Below are 13943 nucleotides of genomic sequence, written 5' to 3'. Positions count from 1 at the left end.
CACATTTTCTTTGAGCAAGGTGAAAACCCAAAAGCCTGAGTGTGATGTTAAGCCTTGGGCTGCTGTCTGCCCTACCCCTCAACACATACACTGCACACACACATACACACAGCCATCCCAACAGTATCAGTCATTTCTGTCCTCTTCCTGATAGCATCTGTGGTAGGCAGAATATTCCCCTTCTCCAAAATGTCCATGTTCTAATCCTGTGCATTGTTCTTACCTTACATGGGAAGAAACTTGGTGATTAAGATTTTGAGATGGGGTGATTATCCTTGATTATCTAGATAGGCCCAGTGTAATCCCAAGGGTTCTTAAGGAGACAAGGAGGTCAAGTGTAGAGGTAGGAGTTGTGACAATGGGAGCAAGAGATTGGAGTGATGTGTGGAAGTGGCTGGGAGCCAAGGAATGCAGGTGGTTCCTGGAATCTGAAAAGGGCAAGGAAACATTCTACTTTTAGAGCATCCAGGACGAGCAAGCCCTACTGACATCTGACTGCTGACCTCCGAACTGTAAGATAATAAATGCATTACCACTAAGTTCGTGCTAATAATAATAGGAAATTCAAATACCATCCTTCTGATTTGGGGAAAAAAGGTGACGAACACATATTTTATTATAAATATTTACTTTAAAAAATTACTTGGCAGTTAAAAGGAAGTAGTGGCATAATGAGCAGGACAGGACAGTTACCGGCTCCCCCTCAGATGCCTCTGGCTGGCTTCTCACATTCTCGAAGATCCAGCCTCTAGGCTCCAGTCTCGGCTACCTCTGCTGGGTGGTAGCTCACACCCCCTTTGGTTCCCCTTCTGTGTGTACACAACAGGGAAGACTAATCAGAAAACGGGCCCCGGAGCAGCTCATTTGCATGCACTTTTTATGAAGCGACTCCACACAGGGTTGGGGAAGGGTGTGCCTGAGGAAAGGGTCAGTGTAATACCTGTGTTGCCTTCTCATCTGCACAAGGAAGGCGACGCTGGTGACAGCAAAAAGGAGGCCAAAAACCAGGGCTAGGATGTCACCTGGAATGGAGAGCAGAGAGGGCTGCTTTGGGAAGGAAGAGGGGTCTGCAGAGTTCCTCAACACCTGCCTCAGTGCACTCCACCACCCCTGCCCCAAGTTCTCAGGCAGCCCCCAGTGCCTCCGTCTCCAGAAGAGGCCAGCCAAGGGATGAGGGTGGATACACAAGAAGGGGCAAGATAAGCACCGTTTTTCCTTCCTAAAAGCCAAGTAAAAGGGCTGTTTGGGGCCAGGCACAGTGGCTCATGCCTACAGTCCCAGTGGTTTTTTTTTTTTTTTTTTTTTTTTTTTTTTTTTTTTGAGACGGAGTCTCGCTCTGTCGCCCAGGCTGGAGTGCAGTGGCGCGATCTCGGCTCACTGCAAGCTCCGCCTCCCAGGTTCACGCCATTCTCCTGGCTCAGCCTCCCGAGTAGCTGGGACTACAGGCGCCCACAACCGCGCCCGGCTAATTTTTTGTATTTTTAGTAGAGACGGGGTTTCACCGTGGTCTCGATCTCCTGACCTTGTGATCCACCCGCCTCGGCCTCCCAAAGCGCTGGGATTACAGGCGTGAGCCACCGCGCCCGGCCAGTCCCAGTGTTTTGAGATGCTTAGGTGAAAGGATTGCCTGAGCCTAGGAGTTCGAGGCTGCAGTGAGCTATGATCATGCCACAACACCCCAGCCTGGACAAGAGTGAGACCCTGTCTTTAAAAAAAGGGGGGCGGGGGTTGGGGAGAGGGATGCTAGGAGATTTCTCAAGCTTCATTCTAATCAATTAGGCCCTGGGGACAATGGGGAAATCCCCATCATGATCTGCCTCTAATATTGGGATTGGGGTCTGTTCTGCAGAAAAGGAGAGGGAGCAGATGCGGTCCTGAGCAGCCCTGAGGCTGAATGGTGCTGAGGAGTCTCCTGGCATCAGGACCAAGAGGAGGGGCACAGACTCACCAGCAGCCAGGCAGGAATTCAGCTGGACTGGAGAGAAAAAGGGAGATGTGAGAGGCGGGCTGTGACAACCAATGACAGACACTGGCACACACATGGGAGGATAAGGGACCCCCGGCTGGGGGGACGCCAGACAAAGCTGTACCTGGCTCAGCAGCCCGAGGACTGCTGTCCACTCCAGCAGGGAAGGAGGCCTCAATCACTCGCCCATTCAAAGGCTGCGTCACTCGGAAGTTCAGCTGTAGCCGAGAGTCACCAGGTCCCCACAGGGCGTCAGAGAGGGCGTGGAGCTAGGGAGGTCAGTAGACAGTGTGGATGGGTTCATGGCATGACAGGAAACAAGGGTCCCAGGACAGCTCACAACCAGCACCTCAGGGCTCCATCCTCCATCTCCTGTATTCCCCACCCGGCCCCTTGGTATCTTTTATAAATAAATTAACGTATCCTAAAGATGGTAGGCAGCGGTGGGATCACATAGCTCACTGCAGCCTCAAACTCCTGGACTCAAGCGATCTTCCAACCTCAGCCTCCTGAGTAGCTGGGACTAGGCGCACACCACCATGCCCCGCTAATTTTGGTTTTGTTGGGGTTTTTTTGGTAGAGATGGGGTCACACTATGTTTCCCTGCCTTGTCTTGAACTCCTGGGCTCAAACCATTCTCCCACCTCAGCCTCCCAACGTGCTGGGATTATAGGCGAGAGCCACAGAGCCCAGCCTTGATTTCTTTCTTCTCCTCTTTCTCATCTTACATCCTCCTTCCCCCACACCCACTGTGTCCACACACACACCCCAGGCCCACCTGCTTAGCACTCAGCATCACTGTCTGGTTAAACACAGTCCAGATGACACCCTGGGCACAGGGCGGTGTAGTCAGAGACCCCTCATATCGGAAGTAGCGGCTGAGGTCAGAGGGCAGGAGTGCAGATACGTCCAGTCCTGGGACCTGAGTCTCTGAGCCTGTGAAGAGGATCTATGTTGGGGTCTCACCTACACTGCACTCCCTTAAAGCTTCAGGGTATAGACATACAGTTTCACCTCCCAGAAGCCAAGGTAACTCAACTCTCTGAGACCACTTCTTCACTAAGTGCAGGCCCTTCCCATAAGACATAACTCAAAAAAAGTACTGGGCATTGGGGCAACTGGAAGAGGCCTGAGGGAGCGAGAGAGGGAGAAAGAAAGGAAGGAGAGAAGGGAACGCAGGAGGGAAGGGAGGAAGGAAGAGAAGGAAAGAAGAAAGACCATCTGAGTCTACACTCTTAACTCTGTGTACCATCATAAAGTGCTGGGTCACAAGTTTAAGCCCAGAGCGAATTAAAAATAAAAAAATGAATCCCAGCACTTTGAGAGGCCGAGGCGTGTGGATCACAAGGTCAGGAGTTTGAGACCAGCCTAGCCAATATGGTGAAACTCTGTCCCTACTAAAAATACAAAAAAATAAAAAATAAAATAAAATAAAAAATGATCTGAATAACTTGTAAATAAATATGAATATTGATACAAAACAGACACAAGAAATGCAAAGGCAGAGTTCTACCTAGTCTAGCAGAAACCTAAAAGTCTAGTAGAGTGAGATTTAAAATGGCCCAAGAGTGACTAAGAAGGGAAAGATTTCCAACAAAAGTATTTACAAAGTTAAAGCATTTGATGCTTATTAAAGATAAACAGTCCTCAGAAAAAGTTTAGCTCTCCAGACTTGACCTTGACAATTCCAAACACCATTTTTTGGTCTTGTTTCTTTTGTTTTTTGTGGTTTTTTTGTCTCATTTTTTTAGACAGAGTCTCGCTCTGTCACCCAGGCTGGAGTGCAGTGGCGCGATCTTGGCTCACTGCAACTTCTGCCTCCCGGGTTCATGCCATTCTTCTGCCTCAGCCTCCTGAGTAGCTGGGACTACAGGCACCCACCATGCCCAGCTATTTTTTTGTATTTTTAGTAGAGATGGGGTTTCACCATGTTGGCCGGTATGGTCTCGATCTCTTGACCTCGTGATCCACCCGCCTCGGCCTCCCAACGTGCTGGGGTTACAGGCGTAAGCCACTGCACCTGGCGGTTTTTGCTTGGTTTTCAATCTGTAGGCAGCCGTTTGCAGGTAACTGCGTCTGTCAGCTTCATGGTTATTATCAAGATGAGCACTGGCTCATGCTTCAATCCCTCCTGCACTGGAGAGAGCCCATCTCCAGCCTCAGACCTGAAGCTCCCAAGGGTGATTCTTTATGAACTAGGCCACAGAGATTAGTGGCCAGACCAACAAACTGACCTTCCTCAGCGATTTCTTCCAAGTGAGACAGCAACTGCTCATAGGCACTGTTTTCTTCCGGGCCCTCCTGGGGGATGACATTGTAAGGCAGATGAGTGCATGTATCAAGGACCATAGCTGAAGGCCAGAACATCATGGGGGTTCCCATGGTCCTCTCCCATTCCTCAGCTCTGAAAATGCTGAGGGAACGTAAAATTGTAATGGTAGTTGATTTTTGTTGTTGTTGTTTTTGGGACAGGGTCTCCCTCTTAAAATCTTATGTATTAGTACTCAAACTCTATGTACTCTTGCTGTGCGAACCAACAAGCTTGGTGGACTGGTTTTCAATGACAAGCTGGAGAGGGAGGGAGAGAGGCCACTTTACAAGGATACTAGGCTCTCAGTGACCTGGGTCCTTCTAATGTTTGCAGTCTCACTCACTGCTGCCTCCATACATAACCCCCACAGGAAACCATATATACACCTTTGTGTTGGTGTCACCTCTGCCTTCACCTTCATCATTCTGTGTTTGGCTTTTCAGGAGAGGTCCTGACATGCCACTTCTTTTATTTATTATTCTTTTTTATTTTGCTTATGAACCTAATGTTAAGAACATTATAAACCTAAGAGTATGAACATATTGACATGCTATGTCAGAGGCATTTCTCTGAACTTTGCGTTGTGTGGCTGGTGTTAAAGAATCAGTGAGAAGGCCGGGCGCGGTGGCTCAAGCCTGTAATCCCAGCACTTTGGGAGGCCGAGACGGGTGGATCACAAGGTCAGGAGATCGAGACCATCCTGGCTAACATGGTGAAACCCCGTCTCTACTAAAAATACAAAAAACTAGCCGGGCGAGGTGGCGGGCGCCTGTAGTCCCAGCTACTCCGGAGGCTGAGGCAGGAGAATGGCGTGAACCCGGGAGGCGGAGCTTGCAGTGAGCTGAGACCCGGCCACTGCACTCCAGCCTGGGCGACAGAGCGAGACTCCGTCTCAAAAAAAAAAAAAAAAAAAAAAAAGAATCAGTGAGTGGCCGGGCGCGGTGGCTCAAGCCTGTAATCCCAGCACTTTGGGAGGCCGAGGCGGGTGGATCACGAGGTCAGGAAATCGAGACAATCCTGGCTAACATGATGAAACCCCATCTCTACTAAAAATACAAAAAACTAGCCGGGCGTGGTGGCGGGCGCCTGTAGTCCCAGCTACTCGGAGGCTGAGGTGGGAGAATGGCGTGAACCCGGGAGGTGGAGCTTGCAGTGAGCCGATATCGCGCCACTGCACTCCAGCCTGGGCGACAGAGGGAGACTCCGTCTCAAAAAAAAAAAAAAAGAATCAGTGAGTGTGGCTGGGCACGGTGGCTCATGCTTGTAATCCTAGCACTTTGGGAGGCTGAGGCAGGCGGATCACTTGAGGCCAGGAGTTTGACACCAGCCTGACCAACATGGTGAAACCCCGTCTACTAAAAATACAAAAAAAAAAAATTAGCTGGGCTTGGTGGCACAAACCTGTAATCCCAGCTACTCAGGAGGCTGAGGCAGGAGGAAACCCGGGAGACGGAGGCTGCAGTGCCCCAAGATCACACCACTGCACTCCAGCCTGGGCGACAGAGAGAGACTCTGTCCAAAAAACAAAAATCAGTGAATGAGTGAACCTAGCAGGCATCTCACCATCCCTTCCCTTTACTGGCCTCCTCTAATTATGGTGGATGTAGCCTTGATTATTATGGGTCCAAAGAGGTCACTAAACACTGCATTTCACAAAGGGGAAATGATGGGTCATTGGAGTATTAGAGAAATTACTCTTCCTGATATCTAATGCACTGCAGGAGCCATTCCCTAAATAGGCCATATTCTGAGACTTTGCACATTATGTTCCCTCTGCAATGAACACTTCCTTTTCTTTCCTACTAGTGAAGGCTTTAAGTGTCACTTCCTCTGTGACCACCATTTTTACTATGTCCTTTCTATGTGTCTGTCATGTCAGCCTCCCCCACTGGCTGTGGGCTCCTTAGAGGCAAGGACCTACAGCTTCAGAATCCTTGTTGTGGACTGGTGCCTGGTTCACAGTGGGTGTTAAATGAACGAACAGTGCGTGAAAGAGTTTGTCAGCCAGGGGCCAGGGTGAGCATGCTGTGATGGGGTCTCTGGCACCACCATACAGAGTCCGGGAGGGAGCATGGGATGGGAAAGCGAGGAGTAGGGGGTGTCCAGGATCTGGTACCTCCAGAAAAGCGGCCAACACGGCCAGGCCTCCGGGGCGCCCCAAGGCCTCCTCAACTCTGGCATAGGCGGTGCTGATGTGAACCACGTGGATCTGGAGAGGACACGAGGGTAGCAGAGAGCCACGTCTCTGGCCTGGCCCCGCCCCGCCCCGCTCCTTTGCCCCTTCTCGGCCAGCTCCGCGCTCACCTCGGCAGGGAAACGGTGGCCTTCCACAGTGTGCTCCGAGCCCGGACGACCTACAGCACCCCAGTGCAGATGCAGCTGCAGAGCCCGGTACTCCCGCCCGGGACCCAGAGCCATCTCTAGCCCGGAAGGCAGGGTCAGTTGCACTGCGTAGGGAGAGGCAAGTAAACCGGCCCCGCCCGGGAGGGCCAGCCCAATCCCCGGGCAGGCATTGCAGCGAAGGTTCCCTTTCCTGCGCCCCGCCCCATCCCCAAGTCTTGGCGGGGAGACCCCCTCACCACTGTGGCCATTGTTGCGCAGGCGCAGTTCTGGGAGCAGCGGGAGCTCGAAGCCCAGGAGTTCCAGGGGTCGCAGGGCGGGGCAGAAGGCGGCGAGCTGGGGGCGGATATCTACCGGGGACTGGAAGCGGCCCGCGCAGGCTGGGGACACCTGGGGCCAGGGCGGGTCGCCTGGGGTGGAAGAGTTTAGTGAGGAAGTCTGACGCCTAGGTCAGGAACTCAGGGAGCCCGGGTAGAAAAGGTGAGGGGATGGGACGGCAGGCGGCGGGTGGGACGGGAGATCCATAGAGCTGGGTTCCCAGATTGGGTCTGTGCAGCAGGTGGGTGTCTCACCTCCATAGCGCCAGTGTCTCTGGTTATCCCCTGTATAAATGAAAAGGATGAACCGCCCAAGCTTAGGGCCCAATCCCTTCCTGGCGGCCAAAACGATGTCACAAACTCAGATGCCTTACAGGGGCATTACCGGTAACAAATGCCTTAAGCGGGCCAGGTGCAAAGCTTGAGACCGCACTCAAACTCATCACCGCAACTGGGTGGGCCAAACAGCTATCCTACCAGTTTGCAGTCATTGTCTTAGGGTCTGTAAAAGTGAGTGGCTGCTTCAGGCCAGGCGCTGTGGCTTACGCCTGTAATCCCAGCACTTTGGGAGGCCAGGGCGGGTGGATCATCTGAGATCAGGAGTTGGAGACCAGCCTGACCAACATAGTGAAACCCCGTCTCTACTAATAGCCGGGCGTGGTGGCGCATGCCAGTAATCCCAGCTACTTGGCAAGAGGCTGAGGCAGGAGAATTGCTTGAACCCATGAGGTGGAGGTTGCAGTGAGCCGAGATCACGCCATTGCACTCCAGCCTGGGCAACAAAAGTGAAAGTTCGTCTCAAAAAAAAAAAAAAAAAAAAGTGAGTGGGCACTTCAGTCCTGAGTCCCAAATGAGTGAGTACACCATCTTTCCTTTCTCCCTTCTTTCTTCTCCCAACTCATCCCTCTGCCTTGTCTAGTCTCCAACCCCTTTCCCCAAATTCCTGGCTTGGGAGTCAAGACGCCATGTTTCTCTACCTGCTGTGTCCTTCTTCCTAGGCCTCAATTTCCTCATTGTAGACTGAAGATGAGATGACTTCTACAAGCTCTTCTTGCTTGTCCTCTGGCACCCATTTCACCTCCTTTTCTCTTCCCCTCAAACTCTCTGGCTCTCCTTCTTCACCTATTTTTTCTCTGCACATTTTTTCTCTCATCTGCACTTCTCATCCCTTTCTCTTCTCCAGCCTCCCCCTTCTCTCCCATCTTATCCAACTCACTTCTCTCCTTTTGCGCCCTTTTTATTTTCTCTCCACATCTGTCCCTTTCTACCTCCGAGAGTGGGGATGGGGATATTGGTATGGGACCTATGGAAGGGCTTCTGTGGGAGTACAGGCTCCCCTCCTTCGCTAAGTGACCAGAGCCTAGGCTGGGGTATGGGAGGGGAGGCATGAACCTCCTGAAACCTGGATTTGGAGACTGGTGACCACTTACCTTCTTTGTCCCTGTGGGCATTATTCTGGGGTTCTTGAGGATCTCCAGGAGCCTCAACAGTAGGTAGATCCTCTAACTTCAGGGAGCCCTCTTCTTCTGATTTAGGCTTAACTTCAGGTAGATCCTCCTCTCTGGGTGGATCCTCCTCTCTGGGTGGATCCTCTTCACTGGGCAGATCCTCCTCATGCAGTGGGTCATCTTCCCCAGAAGAGCCTCCTCCCAGCGGGGAATCCTCCTGCATCCGGGGCAGCCTCTGGGGATGGGCAGGCACCAGAAGCAGCAGTGACAGCAGCAGTTGCACAGTGAGGCCTGGAGCAGGGGCTGGGATCAACAGAGGGAGCCAGGGGCTGGGGCACAGGGGAGCCATGCGGCTGACTGTGGGGTGTCCCAGCACACGGTGTGTACGGGCTGTACGTGCATTGGAAACAAGAGCTGGGTGGGGGAGGAGCAAGCCTGGAGGGGAGCAGGCTGACTCACAGAGTGCCCTTTTGCAGAGATGGAGCCAAAGTCTCACAGGTTTGTCTGGCCCTGTGCCCCCTCCCCCATACCAAAGCCAGGATGGGGGTGGAGTGAGGGGCAGGTGTGTGCACAGGCAGAAGGTTATCGGGGCCATGGACTCAGCTTGGAACCCAAGGCACCACCTGGCACTATGCAGGCTCTCCCTGGCACCACCCAGCTGCTTGCCAGCCAGCCTCAGCTAACCCTGGCCTGCTTCCCAGCTCCAGGCACAGAAGGGGAAAGGCAGGGGAGCTGGGGCCCCCGTGTCCTCTGGCTGAGAGGGAAAGCAGCTTATGTATACATCCCTGACTCCACTAGGAAGCAGGTAAAGGGGTAGGGCAGGCTGCTAGGGGAGCCCGAGGGTGAGTTAAGTAATGGGTATGTGGGAGACAAATTTGAGCTTGAATCAAAAGCAAGTGTATGTGTCAGAGGGGCTCTGATAGGTTTAACCTATATTTATTTTTCATCACGTTACTCAACTGCTCAAAAGTCTTCATTGGCTCCCCAGTACCTACCACAATATGCACATTGTGTACTTCTGACTTCCAAGTCCCTTCAAAGCCTTGCCCAAGAGACCTTTCCGCCTTGTCTCCTACTACTCTCCCTCATACTCTAGCCAAATTAAACTATTATTTTTTTCTCCAAACCTTTTACCACCTTTGTTAATCTAGTTCTTGCTCCCTGAAATGCTATTTACTATTGCATCCAACAAATATGTATTTAGTACCACCACAGGTCCAGCACTGGGCTATGGACTAAGGACATGGAAATGAATAAGACACAGTCCCTCATTTTGGGAGGCTGAGGTAGGTGGATTGCTTGAGTCCAGGAGTTTGGACCAGCCCGGGCAACATGGCCAAACCCTGTCTCTACTAGAAATACAAAAAATTAGCCAGGTGTAATGGCATGTGCCCGTAGTCCCAGCTACTCAGGAGGCTGAAATGGGATGATTGCTTGAGCCGAGGCAGTTGAGGCTGCAGTGAGCTGAGATTGTACCACTGCACTCTGGCCTGGGTGACAGAGCAAGACCCTGTCTCAAAAAAAAAAAAAAAGAAACAAAAAACCAACTGCCTGCCCTGAGGAGCTCGCAGTCTAGTGAGTGAGGGCAAACCCTGTCAATATCATAATATTGAGGGAAGAGAGATGAATTCTGCTTTAGAAGATAATATAGAAGTAGGCAAATCTGTTTATATCCTTGAAGAAATACCAGTTCAATTGGTAAAAACAATAGGGAGAATGATATTCTGGGTGAAGGGGAGGCATAAAATATTATGAGCAGGAGAGCGACAGAATCCAATTCTCATACTAGGTCATGTTGAGGGCTTGAAGGCTAGTATGGAGCAGAGATTGCAGGGGAAGACTGGGTGCAAGGAGATGGGGTAGAAGAGTGTGAGGACCCCAAGGATGGGCTTAGGCCTCCCAGGTTTTTTTCTTTTCTTTCCTTTTTTCTTTTTTCTTTCTTTTTTTTTTTTTTTTGACAGAGTCTCACTCTGCTGCCCAGGCTGGAGTGCAGTGGTGTGATCTCAGCTCACTGCAATCTCCACCTCCCAGGTTCAAGCGATTCTCCTGCCTCAGCCTCCCCAATAGCTGGGACTACAGGTGCGTGCCACCACGCCCAGCTAAATTTTGTATTTTTGGTAGAGATTGGGTTTCGCCATGTTGGCCAGGCTAGTCTTGAACTCCTGACCTCAGGTGATCTGCCCACCTTGCTCTCCCAAAGTGCTGGGATTACAGGCTGTTTTTTTTTCTAATTAATTATTTTTAAAATTTATTTTCGAGATGGGATCTCACTATGTTGCCCAGGCTGGAGGGCAGTGCCTATTTACAGGTGCGACCCTGCTACTGATCAGCACTGGAGTTTTGACCTGCTCCAGTTTGCACCTGGGTCAGTTCAACTATCCTTAGGCAACCAGGTTGATGCAGAACTTAGTGCAGACACCTGACTGGTATACTACACTACAGCCCGGAACTCCTGGGATCAAGTGATCCTCCTGCCTCAGCCTCCCAAGTAGCTGGGACTACAGGCACGTGCCATCACCGCTGGCTAGTCTGCCCTTTTAACAATTTATTAAGCCTTCTCTAGTCCTCCAGGTGCTGTTCTAGGCCCTACAGATGCAACATTGAATAGAGAACAGCTCTACTGTTTTGTAGCTCACATTCTAGTAAGGCTCCATTGGCTTCAATAAACCACAAGAGAATAAGGCCATTTCGGGTCCATCTAGGGCTAATATTCAGTAGGCACACACCAATATGGTTGAGTAGCTTAATTAAATATATTAAGATATTTCTAATCCTGTTGGCATATAGCCATGGCCCCTAGCTCCAGGGTGCCCCTGCTACCCTAGCTCTTCCTTAGGGACCCTCTAGACCTCCTGATCCCTTATCTAAAGAGGTATTGCCTGGCATAACAGAGTCCCCAGGAGCCCACTTGAGTGCCTCAGCCACCTTCAACTCTGATGGGTCAGTGCTTGTGCACTTGCTGCTGTGTTGCAAATAGTTTTACTGGCTGGGTGCAGTGACTTATGCCTCTAATACCAGCACTTTGGGAGGCCAAGACAGGCAGATCACCTGAGGTCAGGAGTTTGAGACCAGCCTGGCCAACATGGCGAAACCCCATCTCTACTAAAAATACAAAAATTATCTGGGCATGGTGGCAGGCACCTGTAATGTCAGCTACTCAGGAGGCTGAGGCAGGAGAATCACTTGAACCTGGGAGGCGGAGATAGCAGTGAGCCGAGATCGCACCACTGCAATCCAGCCTGGTGGACAGAGTGAGACTCTGTCTCAAAAAAATAAATAAATAAAAATAATTTTTAAAAAAATCCTGGCTAACACAGTGAAACCCCGTGTCTACTGAAAATACAAAAAAAAAAAAAAAAAAATTAGCTGGGTGTGCTGGCAGGCACCTGTAGTCCCAGCTACTCGGAGGCTGAGGCAGGAGAATGGTGTGAACCCGGGAGGCGGAGCTTGCAGTGAGCTGAGATCGCACCACTGCACTGCAACCTGGACGACAAAGGGAGACTCCGTCTCAAAAAAAAAAAAAAAAAGTTTTACTGTTCTCCCTGTCTAATCCCTTCTATTCTTTGAGACTCAGATGAAAGGCCACCTCCTTCAGGAAACTCCTTAACCAACCCTCTACCATTAGTCTGGAAAAGATCCCTGTCATCTTTGAGCCAACCCAGTTCTTTGCCTGCCCTCAATAATAACCTTGTCCACCATCTAACTCATATAAGGGTGATTTATGACATTTTTTTTGTTGTTGTTTGTTTTTTTTTGAGACTGAGTCTCGCTCTGTCGCCCAGGCTGCAGTGCAGTGACCGGATCGCAGCTCACTGCAAGCTCCGCCTCCCGGGTTTACGCCATTCTCCTGCCTCAGCCTCCCAAGTAGCTGGGACTACAGGCGCCCGCCACCTCGCCCGGCTAGTTTTTCGTATTTTCAGTAGAGACGGGGTTTCACCGTGTTAGCCAGGATGGTCTCGATCTCCTGACCTCGTGATCCGCCCGTCTCAGCCTCCCATAGTGCTGGGATTACAGGCTTGAGCCACCGCGCCCGGCCTGATTTATGACATTTTATCTGCTCTAACGGCCTTCAGCTCCATAAGGGCGGGGCTCAGTACTTGATTGAGTCCGTCTTTTATTCAACAGCCATTATTGAGCATTTTCTGTTTGTAGATTACCTTGCCAGGTGCTTGAGAAATACCAAATTGACTAAGATATAGTCTCTGCCCTCAAGGAGCTCATTGTCAATGACCTGTGCATGTCAAACCACAGCTATTCCATAAACAGGACATAACTTTTTACATTATTATTATTTTTGAGACAAGGTCTTACTCTGTCACCCAGACTGGAGTATAGTGGGGTCATCATAGCTCACTGCAGGTTCAGTCTCCCAGGCTCAAGTGATCCCCCCACCTCAGCCTCCTGAGTAGCTAGGACCACAGGCACAAGCCACCACCCCTGGCTAATTTTTTTAATTTGTTTTGTAGAGACAGGGTTTTGCTATATTGCCCAGGTTGGTCTTGAACTCTTGACCTCAAGTGATCCTCTGACCTCAAGTGATCCTCCCACCTCAGCCTACAAAAGTTTGGGATTATAGGCGTAAGCCACCATGCCTGGCCTCACACCACATTTTTGTGGCACTCCAAATCATCTGTGTTGTCAGATGACTGTCATATTGTACACCAAAATATATATGGCTGAATAACAGTTGTCCTCCAAATGGTCATCCTCAGATGTAGTCAGCCTAAGATTCTAGGGTGCCATTTCTGGAGCCAAATTCAGAGCTCTCCATGGCAGTGTTGTTCAGTGTACACTCTGAATGGCCAGCTGATTGTCTTGGTCAGCTCTGTCTTTGGCTTGGACCTTGCTTGGCTCCTGACACATGGAAGTACATGGTAATATCTGAATTGGACAGGCCTATACAAGACAGAATGTGGTAAAGACTAATTCAGCTCTCTGTTACAGCTCACTCATTTTCCAAATGCAATTCCCTATGGCTCCGTTTCTCTCCTTGTCTCTCTCGTCTCTGATCTGAGTGGAGAATGTGGACTCTGATCCTGGATCATGCTGGGAGTCTGCCAAACCCTAAAACAGGTTTGAGTTATTGTTTCCTGAGTCTCCCCAGGTTGGGACAGAGTGTACTCAGGACTTACTGATGAGGGCACCCCACACCTGGATCAGGACCTCTCTGATCCAGGTTATTATAGGTCAAGTGTTTGTTCATGAGGGTTTGTGTTTTAAAACACTGAAGGGTCATGTTACTAAAACATGTCTCTGCCTATCCCAGCGTGGCAGAGGAGGAAACTATTCACTGGTTGGGTAGAAGGGAAAATGGTCCCTCTCCCAAGTCATGGCTCGGGGGCAAAGACTGATCAAATTCCTTATAGAACCTTGAGGCTAACTTGTAGTTCTGGCCACCTCCCCATCTTTATTCATTTCCAAGGGCTGCTGTAACAAATTACCACCAACTGGGTGGCTTAAAACAACAGAAATGGATTTTTTCACAGTTCTGGAGGCCAGAAGTCTGAAATCAAGGTTTTGGCAGGGCTGGACTCTCTCTGAAGGCTCTGGGAAAGAATCCT

The 13943-nt window shown here is 50.5% G+C and overlaps 2 protein-coding genes across 5 annotated transcripts in view; one reads left to right on the top strand and one right to left on the bottom strand.

Annotated features, from left to right (window-relative positions):
- Nucleotides 1-570: 570 nt before the first annotated feature.
- LOC105485731 (carbonic anhydrase 9) lies at nucleotides 571-8779 on the bottom strand. 2 transcript variants are annotated; one of them, XM_011748165.3, is made up of 11 exons: nucleotides 8365-8774; nucleotides 7190-7219; nucleotides 6857-7027; nucleotides 6582-6724; nucleotides 6394-6486; nucleotides 4201-4267; nucleotides 2745-2902; nucleotides 2091-2235; nucleotides 1949-1975; nucleotides 941-1022; nucleotides 575-809 (listed from the first exon to the last, which is right to left on the bottom strand). In XM_011748165.3, exons 1-11 carry the CDS (start codon nucleotides 8729-8731, stop codon nucleotides 749-751), a joined length of 1344 nt encoding a protein of 447 aa, XP_011746467.3. In that variant the 5' UTR covers nucleotides 8732-8774; the 3' UTR covers nucleotides 575-748. The 2 variants fall into 2 exon arrangements, with proteins under 2 accessions (XP_011746469.3, XP_011746467.3); XM_011748167.3 differs by lacking the exon at nucleotides 6394-6486 and having other exon boundaries at nucleotides 571-809; nucleotides 8365-8779.
- The window catches only part of LOC105485732 (Rho guanine nucleotide exchange factor 39), a 26505-nt gene continuing 19187 nt past the window's right edge, over nucleotides 6626-13943 (top strand). Inside the window, exons 1-3 of one of the 3 annotated variants that reach the window (XM_071077978.1) lie at nucleotides 6963-7097; nucleotides 7586-7788; nucleotides 13327-13455. In XM_071077978.1, coding sequence (XP_070934079.1) covers nucleotides 13426-13455 — 30 coding nt within the window. In that variant the 5' untranslated portion in view covers nucleotides 6963-7097; nucleotides 7586-7788; nucleotides 13327-13425. Of the gene's footprint in view, nucleotides 6739-6954; nucleotides 7098-7585; nucleotides 7789-13326; nucleotides 13456-13943 lie in introns of those variants that run through there. The other 2 variants (XM_071077979.1, XM_011748170.2) reach the window with 2 other exon arrangements.

Source organism: Macaca nemestrina, chromosome 14, assembly GCF_043159975.1.
Source record: "Macaca nemestrina isolate mMacNem1 chromosome 14, mMacNem.hap1, whole genome shotgun sequence".
Taxonomy (NCBI): Eukaryota; Metazoa; Chordata; class Mammalia; order Primates; family Cercopithecidae; genus Macaca; species Macaca nemestrina.
Note: the sequence above shows the minus strand (reverse complement) of the source record. Positions and strands in the feature narration are given on the sequence as shown.